At 37.5% G+C, this 15,043-nt stretch overlaps 1 protein-coding gene across 1 annotated transcript; it reads left to right on the top strand.

The window, feature by feature from the left end:
* Positions 1–1,978: 1,978 nt before the first annotated feature.
* On the top strand, positions 1,979–13,785 carry LOC148101393 (B-cell receptor CD22-like). The gene is made up of 8 exons (XM_087846043.1): positions 1,979–2,027; positions 2,214–2,597; positions 3,570–3,602; positions 9,396–9,668; positions 9,748–10,013; positions 13,121–13,200; positions 13,355–13,394; positions 13,537–13,785. The coding sequence occupies exons 1-8, from the start codon at positions 1,979–1,981 to the stop codon at positions 13,783–13,785; spliced, it is 1,374 nt and encodes a 457-aa protein (XP_087702169.1).
* The last annotated feature ends 1,258 nt before the right edge of the window (positions 13,786–15,043 follow it).

Here is a 15,043-nt window from a genome sequence, read left to right as displayed (position 1 = left end):
TAATACAAAAAATCATATAATACAAAACACAACTATTTACATTTCAACTTTTAACTATTTAAATTTTCAACTTTTCCCTTTTAAAAAAATTTAAAATGAAACAACACAAAACACTACAAACCACAACACAATTAAATATAAATTAAAATATGAAAACACAAAGAACATGCATATTCTCTGTCATATGGACCTGCATGAAAAAACTTTCTGAATCCTTTATCATCTGCAACTGAAAATAGTTGTGGATGATTACTATACCTTTCTAATGTGATGTTGTTGTCCCTGGCTCCTTCTCTGTCTCTCCCTCCCGCTCTGTTCCTGTGCTACCGTGAGTGTAACTACCGCCCCTCCCCCCTCTTCCCAGCGCTAAGCACAAGGCTCGCGTGCGGATTCAAGCTGAAAAAAAGTGCGAGAGAGAAGGTGAGAGAAAGAAAAAAATTTTGTTCTCCAGCGACTTGCGTCGTTTCGTTCGCAAGTGCATATTTATTTTCTTACTCTTCTTATATTTGTTGTTTGTTTACTTGCACTGCTGTAACTGGAGGCCCGTTGTCTCGTCTCTCTATATACTGGACTGTATGTAGTGGAGACGACAATAAAGTTTACTTTGACTTCAGCACAGCAGCAAGCAGGCGCACCGAGGGCTTTCGAGCTCACTTTTTGCGTATAGAATTTCAAAAAAACATCGGTACAAATTATAAGTCTGTATCATAATGTCTCGTGTTTTCATGTTTGTTGTTTTGTTTTTATTTTGTTTTATTTTGCGAGTTGGTTATTAGATGCCGCCCCAGCCAGCCAGAGAATCCCCCACCGCCCCGCCCTCTCCTCCCTGTGCCGCAAGCAGCAGGCGCACCTCGCAAACGAGGGCGCCCTTACTCCCAGCAAATGGGCGATAGAAAACCGATTGGTGCCTTTGCCATTCCCAATATGCGCTGGCTGATGTCGGGGCAGCATGAGTACAAGCTGATGGGCTGAGACGGGCCTGTTCCAGCTGCATGGGCTCCTCCTCGTCTGCCTGTGTGCTCTCCATCCGTCTCCACTTCCAGGGAGGAGACTTCACCCAAAAACCCCCAGACTTTCTTCCGTTCCTCCATACTTGTACATGTGGTCATCTAACCTAATACACATATTAATTAATTCATCTAATTATTTTGGTAAGTCCTTTATTGCCAACTCACATTTCAGGCTGTTCAAAAAGGCTCCTCTGAGCCTCTGCCTGAAAATGAGAGCACATTGTGTCAGAAATCCTCCGCTCTTGTCCAGCTCTTCAGAAAACTTGTCTGGAGCAGGTACAGGGTGCTCGTGAGGCAGAAGAGGAGGGGAGGAGGGAAGAGGGCAGGCAGCAGCGGGGAGGCATGTTCCTGGCAGCCCCGAAAGAGGATAGCAACATACATTTTAATTCAGTCACAACTTGTAACAGGGCGCTCTGCACCTTGGTTTTATGCTGCAGCATCTTCAAATGCCGCTCCAGCAGGTCTGCTGTAATTATAATTCCCGCTGCACCAGGTTTAACTTAAGGGCATTTAAGGAGTCTAAAATGTCTTGCAGGGTGGACAAGTCATTTTAGACTCTGACTTCCTCTTTTGCATGTTAAGCAGGAAGCATAACATTGAGTGTTTCACACTTGTTGTCAGTGAGTATCTTTATACTTCCTCATTTCTGACATGACAAAAAGTAGTTCACTTGGGTTATTAGAATTCTGCTAAAAAAGACCTGACATGAACTCGATTGGTAAGAAAATATTTTATGCTTTTATTTCGTAGTTTTGTGATACTGAAACTTATTCTGTTGTTTTTCTTTTACCATACTGACAGAGACATTATTGTGTTTACTAGTGCTTTACTTGTAGTCACGAAAACATGAGTTATTATAGTTTTTTATTATTATTTTATTATTATAGTATTTTTATTTATAGTTTTTGTGTAGTTATATTATTAAATTAACAAGTTTTTTTGCCAACCCAGGGAACAAGATTCTGTCTATGAACATGGTGAAAGTTGGCATCATACTGATTGTCCTCTTTGTTCCAGGTGAGCTGTTTATTCAGTTATTCAAAGATATTATAGGGGTAATTTATACTCTACATTAATTTAGAATTATGCCAAAAGACCATTATAGATGGAGCCATCTGCTCATTCCCTGATTGAAAAATATCAGCACACACTGTTAAACGGAGGGGGAAATGTCTGCTGCTAAATATAATGCTGTATTTACAGATGCTTTGGCTGACTGCCCTGATGAAGCAGACCTCTTCATAACTGCACCAAAGAAGCTGGAAGCACTGAGTGGATCTTGTTTGAAAATCCCATGTAGCTTCACACTCAAAGAAGAACAGAAGTTTAAGAGCACAAAAAAAATCGTTGGAGTGTGGATAAAAAAGGATTCCAGAATTGTCATTTATCCAAACAATGTGATCTACAACAGTAATGGAGCAGTTAACATCTATCCAATGAGTATTACTGGGAACCTGAGTCAGAGAGACTGCACCACTCTGTTTTCTAATTTAACCACCACATACACAGACACATATTTCTTCAGAGTAGAGAGTGAACCATTCAAGGCGACAGCTCATTGTGATCCTCTTCACATAACAGTCAGAGGTAAAGATTTTGTTTAATTAGTTTATAGTTCAATATTTTAATAATCGCTCTTCATGAACTGGCATATATGTCTGTGGAGACCAAAATCAACAATACTATCATAATGAGTATCCAGACTGACAGCTGAATATACATATATTTATATTTCCATATAGAATGAAATGATCTGCAAAACATTTACATCCTTTAATTAATGTGACGAAAGGAAAACAAAGTTACTTTAAAGTAATATTCTTGGGATTTTCTTGTTTTGTTTTTGGTTTGTTTCAGAACAACACAGGCTTAAGTGCTAAAACTGCAGCAGTTTAGCACTTTTTTGCTACAGAGACATTCTGTTATTGCACTGTTTCGACACTGTGCTGAAAAGACCATTTAGTGCAACCTATGTTTCTCCAAAGAAAGTTAAGCATGTGAACAGAGTGTAGCACTGAATTGTAGTCTGTACTGGTAGGGCACCTATATGAAGAGTGGAAATGTGGCCGGTTCAGATACCTGTGCAGGTATGGAGATGTCTAGGAGAAAAGACAGCTGAATTTTTAAACTGATTGTTTATTACAATCATGGAGAGTGAGAGGATGCCTAAGAACATTTCAGTGGTACAAATTTCCAAGAAGCACACAAGATAGGTGAAAAAGATAGAGCCAACATGGCAGCGTGGGTGGAGCAAAATAAAGTGGTTTTCAGAAGTGTTCCTGTGCCTATACCATTGCACGACAATTATTAGAGAAATGAAGAAACTAGAAAACCTTCAGTATTTAAAGTAAAGATTACTTCCAATTAATTGCATGGTGTTTTTCCTTTGCATTCTCTAGAGCATTCTCTGTTTTTTTGGAAAAAGGTTTGTGATTTTTCTGCTGCTGTTATATTCATACCCACAGACTTCAGTGTTCACATGTCTTATAAGAGCTAAATTATCTCTTCGTGACTTGATTATCTGTGTTATTTATATAGATATGTCATTTCAAACCACAGATTCTCCTTGGAGACCCAATATTACAATCCCAGGTGATCTGAAGGAGAAGGAGTCTGTCACTATAACCTGCTCAGCTCTCACTCCCTGTCCACACTCCCCTCCTCAACTCACCTGGAATCTCCAACAAGACTCTCACAACAAAATAGAGGAAAACACAGATGGAAGCTTTACAACTAAAATCCAGCAGAACATCACTCTGTCAGACACACATGATGGAAAGAAGATCAGCTGCTCTGCCAGATATCCTGTGATTAAACAATGAGTAATAGAATATTGAATGTTTATAATGGATAATAGGAATCCGTGTTAGAGCTATTTCCCCCCTTTTTTTCCAGTGCTTCCCAAAGAAACCACAGCATTTATCAACCCATCAGGTTCAGTGCCAGCAGGCAGTCAGGTGAACCTAGCTTGTTATAGTAAAGCCAAACCTCCAGTCAGCAGCTTCACCTGGTTCAAGAAGAGCAGAGATGGAGCTGTGAAAGTATTTGAAGGAGAGATTTACAGCTTCAATGTAACAGATGGAGGAGTTTATTACTGTGTGGCCACTAATGATCTGGGTAATCAGACATCAGCAGAGATTCGTGTGAATACTGAAGGTAATGTTAACCAGTATTCATTCAACTGAATGCAAAGAGGCATTTTGCATTCCTGTTTATGAATTATTGTTGTCTTGTCTATCACACTCTTAAAGAATCTTTGTGATTGCTGATTGTTCGACTTTTTTTTACTTCACACACTATTCTTCAGGAAGGCAAACTTTAAAATCTTTTGTTTGAACATTCAGGTGGTATTGGTCTCTTTGCTCTACTGCAGACTGCAGGAATCACAGTGCTTGTGATCACACTGGTCATCTTTGAGTGGTGAGACAAATCTTTCTGTGATATTCTCATTTTTAGTGTGTGTGGGCTACATTTCATGGATCTTTATCGTTCATCACTGCCAAACCAAACAGAAACTAAAGCTTTTTTTTATTGTTTGTTTGTTTTTATTTCAGCTGCTTCAGATCAAGACGCTCCAACAAATCAGAGATAGGAATTTGCCAAATGAACACTTACTTAACAACTGAACAACTAAAGTCTATGCAAGTCACAAGAGGAGGGAAAACTCCAGTTTAAAATACAATATGAAACTCTTTTTTAACGCTTAAGAGTTGGTTAACAAGAATTTAGGATGTTTGTATATTTCTTTATAGTGTGGTGTTCAAATATTTTTAGTCGAATTATTAAATAAAATAATGGCCATACTGGCTCAAAATGTATACCACCAGAGCTTAACTGGTTGCTTGTCGCACTCAGATTATTCATATTAGGAAAGCATGCTTTTAGACCAGATCATACTAGAACTGCCTCAGCACATATAAGGGATCACTGGTTAATAAATATAGATGATAGGAAACTAGACAGGGTTGTGTTTTTAGATGCTACTGTGTTCAAGGTCACTGACAACAGTGTTTTAATAACAAAATGAAATGTCTATAATGATGTGTTTTGTGTGTGTGTGTGTGTGTGTTTATGGTTCTGTGGATTTGTCACGTGTGTTGTGTTTTACTTTTTTGTAATACTTTTATGATCTTCTGCATGTAATTTGCCAGGCCCTACAGATGCAAATGATCTTAAGCTAACTCTGGTACAAAACATTGAATCACAACACTTATGTTAATATTGTGCATTTTTCCTTTTCAAATAAAATCAATTAATAATAATAATTGAACCTAGGTGTTGTTGTATCTCAGATGAACAACTGTCTTTCTGGGTGATGGTGAGCATTTCTAAATAGCAGCTTTTCTGACAGTACGGAAAAATCTTGTGGCGTTCCAAAAGTGAATTGTTTTTTTTAATGATTTGCCGGCTGAGGTGGTTATATAAACTGATGATCCTTTTTTTTTTGAGCATGACTAAAAATAGTAGAATTTCAATGTTCTGTTGAATAACATTACAAATGTTGTAATAAACAAACTAATTACACAATTAGAACTCGACTAAACTGTTATTCTGGGTCGATCACACCAATTACCTAGATCATACTAACTCCAAGATGGCAACCCCCCCACCCACCCCCCTCCTAATTTAACACTTTGAGTATAAATTACATTCAGGTCTTCTCTTGTTCTTGCACACCTTGAAAGATCTGGCGTACTTCTTTTGTCATAAACCAGTGCATGCAAGGGTCCTTGGCTTCCTGGCTGATCAGTGAGGTTGAAAATGTAAGTAAGCTGCACAAGGGCTGCACTGTGAGTGTCACAACACATTTGTGATGTTGCTATAGGAGATACTAGCAAGTCCAAAGACCAGCCAAGGATTGGTTAAGGCCCAGCTGGGGGCCCATCACAGATCTGCTGTCCATTTTAAGTTGCTGTATCTGTACTATAGTAGCAAAACGTGACATGTAATGCATGTGAGACAAGGTGAAAGCTGGTCTTCTTCTCAATTATATGACTATAAAGCACCTGTTAGCTCAGTGATCTGCCATCAACAACAGGAAGCAACTATCAAAGTTGGATAACAACAGGCTACAATACAAGGGAAACAGCACTGACCAGTATGGACTTAATGAGTAAATCCTGGTATATGTCAAAGGTCATAACTCCAGTGAACACGTCTCCATTGCATTGAGTCCAGTGGTGGTTTGCTTTATGCCACTGTAGTCCATGCTTTGCATTGTGCTTGGTGATGTAATGATGAAGCTGCTCAAGCATGGAAACCCATTCCATGAAGGTCTCTACATGAATGGTGTCAAACTTATTTTACATCGCAGGTCACATATAGCCCTCTTTGATCTTAAGTGGGCAGGACCAGCCCCACGCCCCTGGTACGGGGGGCAAAAGGGAGAAGATCATGTTTAATCAGTTATAACATGGGGTCAGAAACAGTCCTGACATCTATGGTATCCACAGAAACCTCTGAACCTCAGCTAAAATCTCATATAAACCATATAAAAGAGCAGTTACGTAAATGCACAAAAGTCCACTAAACAAACAAAACCAAACCAGAAATTCTCCAGACTTAATGTAGCTGGCTAAAGAAAGCCTAGTTAGCTATCACGGATTCCTCACACCAAGTTTTGCCACGCTCTGATCATAATTCACTGAAGGAGCTGCAAAAGACAACCACAAATGTGCTAAGACAGAAATTGGCTTACCATCTCGATTTCCTCCGTCATTTTCACCAGTTGCCCATAGCCTCATGATTATCACCACCTACCATGGCTAACTAGCTGCATCAGAGCCACTTCCGTCAACAACCTCCATTTTAGACCCAGCTACAGACACGTGACTGGATAGATGCCACGTGCAGTAAATTTGGGCCCCCGTGGGGTTTGGCCTTGCAACTTCTAATTGGTTGAAGTGACGTGAACCTGGCATTATTACTGTGATCCTATTGGCTCAAACGATTAAAAGGAGGTGTCAATCATGCAAATTGGCCAAAAGAAACCAAAGTTACAGCCCCTCAGAGTTTAAAGGGCCAGAGGCCAGTTAATTGCTCTATGTGCACGGCACAAAAGGCCCATTGCCAAGTGAATGTGTAGTTGTTGGAGTGATTTCATTAAAAGTTGTGATTGTTGTGTTTACAATTTGTAAACCTTGTCTTGAACTGCACTATTAGATATTTTTCGGTTAATCCCTACATGTAGGATGTTGGGGGAAGCTATTATCTCTAGTGTTTAACTGCAGGAACATTGCATGAAATATTCTGGTTTCCTTATTTAGTAAGGAATGTTTACTTCCTGCCATTTATGGGCTCACCTGTGCTTGTATATGGTGGACTGTTAAATGGGTTAAGCCCTATATTTTAGGTGAGGGCAGATGACCCTTTTATGACTAGAGATGTTGTTTAAATGGTTGTAACCAGGAAGTCACGCACATAGACACACATGCACACATGCATGCACTCACATGCTCGTACATGCATGCACACACACACAGTGGCTTAGCTTTTACGACACACCATATTTGTTTTACAATGGGGTGTTTGTGTAACTGTTGTCACTGAATAAAAGTTGGAGGGGAGTGGGCTGTTTTTTTGAAGTTGGCTTGGATCAGGTGGGGAGCTTGTAGCTCCAAGATCCTGATAATAAACTTAAATTATTTCTGCTCTTTAATACATGAAAAATTCAACTGACATGTTGTCCATTGTGTGCTGAAATTGGACATTTTTGTACAAAGTCTGGGTATTTATGTATTGACAGTGCTGTCATTTTTCACTGTTTCACTTCAGAAACATAAATCCTTGAACAGATGATGTTTGTATGTTAGTTACTGAATTTATGGACTATGTAATGTAAAGTGAAGAATATTTTTAAAAGGGTTGTATGCTAAAATAAATAAATAAATAAATTGGGCGAGGAAAAAATTGACTTACTTTTTCTGTGTTCCAGTGTTAGTAACTTTGACAGACTAACATCTGCTGGAATATTTACACCTCTAGTGGAATTTCACAAGTGTTAGCTTTATTTTTGATACCAAGATTATAGACACAGGAATTATAATTGCAGAGAAATAATCAATTAATTTTGGGTGTTTCATTTTTGAGCAGGAAGCTCAGAAAAACCCTTGAGGGCTTAAGAGGTTAAGACAAAGACCATTACATTCACTGAGATCTGATTTTGAGGAATAAACCAATTCTGTTTTAGATTCTATTAAATAAGTCTACTAGATGAACTAATTACAGGTTTATAATCGTTTTGCATTTAGACCAGTTAAATTAGAAATGATTTCTCATTGAGTGTATCTAGAAAAACTTTCTTATATTAGATGGTGGGGTTTAATAGCTTAAATTTCTTATGTCATATTCATTATTATTTTAGCATCTATATTTGAATTCATGGCTTAATTAAAAATGGCTGAACATTTATTGAGCTCAGATATAAAATTCTTTTTGTCCACAACTAAACTCATGTGTCAAAAGACAAATGCCTGGTGTTGCTGCTCAACAACCAAATTGTAGTGTTACTGTGCCATTTCTCACACTTTGTGATATATTTTAGTTCTGATGCAGTCGCTGCAGATGTGCTACAAGATAAATGGAAATGCAAGTGCTTGTGGCAGAGGGACTTCACTGTGACTGGATTTTGAGGAAGTTGGTCGACAAAGTCTTTTGTGTCAATTGATGAGAGTAAATATCAGCTAAAAATTTCCACCAAATGAATATATGAAATGTATTTAATAACATAAACATGCATTTTTAATGAAACAAGGAAAGTGAATAAAAAAATCACTTTTCAGGAAATTGGTATCTTACTTATTCTTTCAGCATCATTTGTGTTTTCTCCATACATGTGTATATAATTCCTGGTAATCATGAATTATTTCATGTTGATTAATATATTCTATAAAAGTTTGCAAGCTTGAAAAAAACTAAAGTGAATAAAGAGGTCTTTTAGGGTGTGTAGGTAATGTCTGCCTTCCTCTATCACAGTATGCAGCAGAACTGAAGACTTTTTTTTCACAGATGCATCAGGTGACGCCTACAACAGCTTTGTGACTTTAATGCACTTAAACAGCATGTTCTCTTTCTGTACTTCCTTCTTTCTAACATTGGTTGGGCAACACAGTTCACTGTAATTCTTCTAAAACTGTAAAGGGATAAGACTACACTTGGGCTTGTTTGGTAAGGAAACATTTTATTGCTTTTATTCAGTAACTTTTTATATTTCTTTTACTACACTGACAGGTACATGTAAAGTAATTTTATTTACTGATGTTTTAGTTTTACTGATTTGTGTTACATTTTTCTTTATTTCAACATAGCACTACAAGAAAAGAAAACAAGAGATGTACAAATCAAAAACACTCCTTTCTCCTTGGAGGCCCAATATTACAATCCAAGGTGATCTGAAGGAGAAGGAGTCTGTCACTATAACCTGCTCAGCTCTCACTCCCTGTCCACACTCCCCTCCTCAACTCACCTGGAATCTCCAACAAGACTCTCACAACAAAATAGAGGAAAACACAGATGGAAGCTTTACAACTAAAATCCAGCAGAACATCACTCTGTCAGACACACATGATGGAAAGAAGATCAGCTGCTCTGCCAGATATCCTGTGAACCAAGGAAAAGACACCAAGACAGCAGAGACAGAAGAAACTCTCAGTGTTTCATGTAAGACAATCAGAGTTTGTTGTTGTTGAACTGAATTCCATCGGACAACATGATTTATGGGATATTCTTTTTTCTCCAGATGCTCCTAAAGACACCTCAGCATCCATCAGTACATCAGGTTTGGTGTCAGCAGGCAGCTGGGTGAACCTGACCTGCTCCAGCAAAGCCAAATCTCCAGTCAGCAACTTCACCTGGTTCAAGAAGAGCAGAGATGGAGCTGTGAAAGTATCTGAAGGAGAGGTTTACAGCTTCAATGTAACAAATGGAGGAGTTTATTACTGTGTGGCCACTAATAATCTGGGTAATCAGACATCAGCAGAGATTCGTGTGAATACTGAAGGTAATGTTAACCAGTATTCATTCTGTTGGAGGTAAAATTATTCACCAGTTATTTTAAAAAATAATTTCATTTATTTATTTAGGACAGTGCATGTTAATGAAGATACATGTAAAAAAAAAATACATGAATGTAAACATACCAGATTATAGCCAAGGGTTAATTTCCATCTGTTGTCCATAAAACATAAAAAATAGACATAATAATTCATAAAAAATTCATAATTCATTTATAATAAAAACTCCATCACCAAACTCACACATACACACCCTTCTATTCCCAAATAAAACATTAAACATATACATATACAACTTGTACATGATCACACACCTGATTTGTCCATAACCAGTTTTAAACCTGTGTCTTAAACAAGTTGAATGTCGAGCATTCTCTAATGGGTTGAGGAAGACTGTTCCACAGATGGCCACCCTGGACAGAAAGGACGTTCTGCCCAAATAATGTCCGTCTGTGGGGTATAAACAAGTCTCCTCAGGTTGTAGCTCGAGTGGTCCTGTCTGAGCTTTCTTTATGCCTAATGAACTGCTTTAGTGGTGGTGGAGCAAGGGAGTGTAAGACTTTATATATTAAACACACTCTTTTAAGTTTCACTAAGTTATTGAAGTTCAGTAATTTATGTTTTTTTAACACATGACAGTGGTGGTGGGAAGTCGGTTTTTTGTCAAGTAGTTTCAAACTCCTTTTTATAAATGTTTTCAATAGTTTTAAGTGTTGTTGGACAAACAAGTGACCAGGATGTCAAACAATAGTCCATATGAGAGATGATCATTGAGTAAAAATAAGTTTTTGTAACATTCATATTTAAATTATTACGTATATGATTAAAATTTCGATTATTAAATGTAAGTACCTGGGACACTTTATTTATGTGACTCTTGAAGGAGAATGTTGGGTCTATAATGACGACAAGATATTTAAATTCTGGAGCTAATTCAAGCTCTACTCCATCCAGGAATATGTTTGATTGCTTCAAGTTTAAGGGGCGTTTTGAAAAATACATGCAGACAGTTTTTGAGGTGTTCAACATTAGGCATGAGTCCTCCAGCCAGCTATGTCCTCAAGCAGCTGTAAGATCTTTTGCCACCTGCTGGACACTATTTGCCGTATCTGTGGAGTGATGTGCCCGAAAGCCAAACTGCAATGGATGTAATGAGGGTTGGGTGTTTTCTAGGTGAGCAGTGAGGAATTTAACCACCCACTTCTCAGCTATTTTAGATATGACCGGTAGTATGTTTATGGGGCGATAATGAGCCATGTCAGTCTTCACACCTGCTTTGAAAATTGGTGTAACTGCAGCAATTTTCCAATCTGTTGGAACAATGGAATGTTCGAAAGACATATTCAAAACATGCGTACATTGTTGGACGTACAAGCAAATTCATATGTTCCTTTAGGAAATTTGTGTTAATACCATATACATCAAGTGCTTTAGATTGTTTTAAACCTGTAATTAGTTTAGCAACTTCAGTGTCTGAAATATGAGTAATGGTGAACAAATTTTGACCAGCATCATTCACATTATAAGAGCACATGACTGAGTCAAAGCTCTGACTGATCTCCTTAACAGATGAAATAAAGAAAGTGTTTAAGTTACTGGCAATAGATAGAGGCTCTCTAACAATAGAGTTATTTACATAAAGTTCAATTGTATTTTTGCTTTTGTTTGAATGATGGCCAAGTAATTTATTTAGGTGTTGCCAGATAATTTTACCATTACCTTTGGCTCTTTCAATTATATTTATAAAAAAATTTGCTTTGGCTTGTCTCAAACTTCTTGTTACTTTGTTCCGCATTGAAGTAAATCTCTGTCTATCCAGAGTTAGACCTGTTTTCAGGAACTGTTTTAGTAATTGATCTCTTGTTTTCATTAGATTCTTGCACTCTTTCTTTAATCAGGGCAGATTAGATGTTGTCTTTATTTTTTGTCGACCTCTAATGGAATATGTTGATATAATATCCTTGACAATGTCAGTGAAGTGACTGCTGCAGAATTGTGGATCATCACTACACAATAAACGCTCCCAGTTAGCTGATGCTAATGCTTCTGCTACTTTTGTTGCTGACTTCTTGGTATAAATTCATAAAAGGATCTCCTATTAGATGAACTATGAAAGTGATTCTTAACCCGTATTTTTAAAATTTTCTAGAAAATAATTTACAATTGTGGTCTAAAATAGCAGTGAGTAAATTATAAGATTTAATAATTCGCTTGGGCGTATTACTGAAAACCAGATCTATTTTAGTTCTAGAGTGCCTTGTTATTCTTGTGGGTTGTTCAATGTGTAAAGTTTAAAGTCTCCATCATGTCCTTGAGTGTTTTTCTGTTCTTTTCACAGTCCCAGTTGACATTAAAATCTCCCATTACAATTATTTCATTAGACTTATTATTTATAGTATGATATTTAAGTAATATCTGTAGTTGTTCATAAAAAATATTCTTTGCGGAAGGAGGGCGATATAAACAGATCAACGTAAATGACATTTCTGGGGAAAGAGTGATTTTAACAGAAATATGTTCTATTTCATCATCTATTGGTGAACTAAGTAAAGAGCAGTCCAGGTGTTTTTTTACATACATAAGTATTCCTCCTCCTCCAATTCTATCCCTTCTGAATACTGTGTAGTCTGGAAAGACAACCGCAGATTCACGAGAAGAACTTTTGAGCCAAGATTCAGAGATACCCAAAATAGAAATATTGGAATTGCTTAGAATATGTTCCAGTTGCTCATGCTTTGGTAACATACTGCGAATGTTCATGTGTCCACATAGAAGCCCCTTTGGTTTATTTTTAGTGTCCCAGATTACTTTAGCCTGATTAAATGTCTTGTAGATCTTTGTTCCTCTCTAACTTTTAATAGCAGGATTTCTTGTCCTTTTGTTGACAAGAAAGGTAAAGATAAAGGCTGAAGCCACTAATGCCATGCTTTTCTCCCATTTATCTTTTAGGTTTTCCTTGTTGATCTATTAATAACATTGGTACACTGAAACTTGACGATAATGTAACCAAAACAACTTTAGCAAGGGTATCTTTAACTCCACATTATTATATATTGTTTGACTCACACAGAGTTTATTTTTCATGTACCAGGAAAGCAGAACAATCACTCCACACTGGTCCTACTTCTTGGAGGAATCTCTGGGATCATCTTACTCATTTGTTTGATAATCTTTCTTTGGCAAGTATCAGACATCACATTAGAAGACATGAAATTTAACTGTGATATTTTAGCTGCACTTTAAAATGTTTTTTTTTCTTCATCAAGCTGAAATCTACTCACACATATATTCAACATAAACAGATAAATTTTTATTGCCTCTCATGTCGTCCAGGTGGTTAAAGTCAACGCGTCAAACTCAACAACAGACTTGGGTAAGACAATACTGAACTTCTCTGTAGCTGTTTACATGATTGTAAACAGCCACCTAGTCACATGCTTCCAAATGTCTAAAAACATGATTAAGAATGGACTCTATAGGTCTAAATCACAGATTTTACTTTGCTTATTTTATAGATTCAACCTCACGAAGAGCAGGTTGTTGAAGGGCCAGCAAATAACACTGAAAAAGATGAAGAAAACATCCATTATGGAGAGATGAGCTTCTCTAAGCTGGGATTTGACGCATCCTCTGACTCAGTGCAGGACAGAGGACAGCAGCAGGATACGGTGTACGCACAGGTGAAAGTCAACAAGCCAGAAAACAGCTTAACACTGAGAGCTCATGGCCAAGAGGAACTCTACGCTGAGGTGAAGAAAAAATGAGAAGTATGCGTTTACAAACAGTAAAGAATGAAATATGAATGTGGAGCCTTTACATGAAAATGTGTCATAGTCACTGCCGAACAGTTCAGTGAAGTAAAAAAAAGCTTTTTTTATGTTCACCCTCCTGTAGTAATTTCATACGGCTGGTTTCAGATTTTGATCTCTTATGATATTAAATATGCGTAAATAGAAGTTGCAGCAGTTCAGCAGGGAACGGTAAAGTGACTGGTACTTATATACAGTGTTGGTCAAGTTACTTGAAAAAAGTAATTAGTAACTGATTACTGATTACTTCTCCAAAAAGTAATCCCATTACTTTACTGATTACTAATTTTCAAAAGTATTTAGTTACTTAGTTACTTTAAAAAATATATACTCAACCTGAATAAAGCAACAGACCTTTCAGACCAATTATGTTTTTTATGCATAATCTATCATATAAAATTGAGTCAAATGGAAAGCCTCTTTTTAAAAATAGTTTTATGAGTTATAATCTTATGCACATTGCATTAAGCAAAAATTTTATTATATTCAACTGTCTTTGACTTGAAGACATTTAAACCCATTTTCTGCATATTCTATGTCATGATCCTGGGCCACGTTGGCCCAGCATTCTTAGTTTCATGTATTTTTGTATTTTGTTCCTTATTTGACTTCCCCTTGTGACTTTTACTCCCTGTGTGTCCCTCTGTGTATCTGTGAGCCCTCGTTTCCCCTCGTGTTTTATTCCATGCGTTCCCCAGCCCGTTATGTCTGTGCTCTCCCCGTGCTCCCTCTCTCCTCCTGTCTGCGCCTCTGTGTACTTCCTGTTTTACTTTGACAGTCTCCCGTCAGTATGCGTCATGTTGTGTTGCTCCTGCCCTGTCTCGTTATGATTATCTGTGTCAGCTGTGTTCCCCGTGTGCTCCCACCTCCCTCGTTAAACCTCTGTGTATTTATGTCCGCGTTCAGTGTTGCATTCTCCCTCATTCATGGCCATGTGTTTCTATGTGTGCTAGTGTATTGCTTCCCAGTGTAGTTTCTTATCGGTTTGTTTCGCCGTTTCCCTCCAGCAATAAAGCTGTGTTTTGAGTTCATTCCTGCCTCTGTGAGCTTGCGTTTGGCTCCACTTCCTGTCTGCCACACACGAATCATGACATTCTAGCATATAAAATAAAATAATGTTTTGTGTCTACACGCTCTCTTTCTAGTAGATGCAAGTAAAACACAGCAAAAAATAAATAAAATCAAAGATTGAGTGGCACTAAGTCCTGTCGCT

The sequence above is a fragment of the Neolamprologus brichardi genome, chromosome 9 (genome assembly GCF_056152115.1).
Source record: "Neolamprologus brichardi isolate AB-2024 chromosome 9, ASM5615211v1, whole genome shotgun sequence".
Lineage (NCBI taxonomy): Eukaryota > Metazoa > Chordata > Actinopteri > Cichliformes > Cichlidae > Neolamprologus > Neolamprologus brichardi.
The sequence above is the reverse complement of the archived record's forward strand: the minus strand, read 5'-3'. Positions and strand labels throughout refer to the sequence as shown.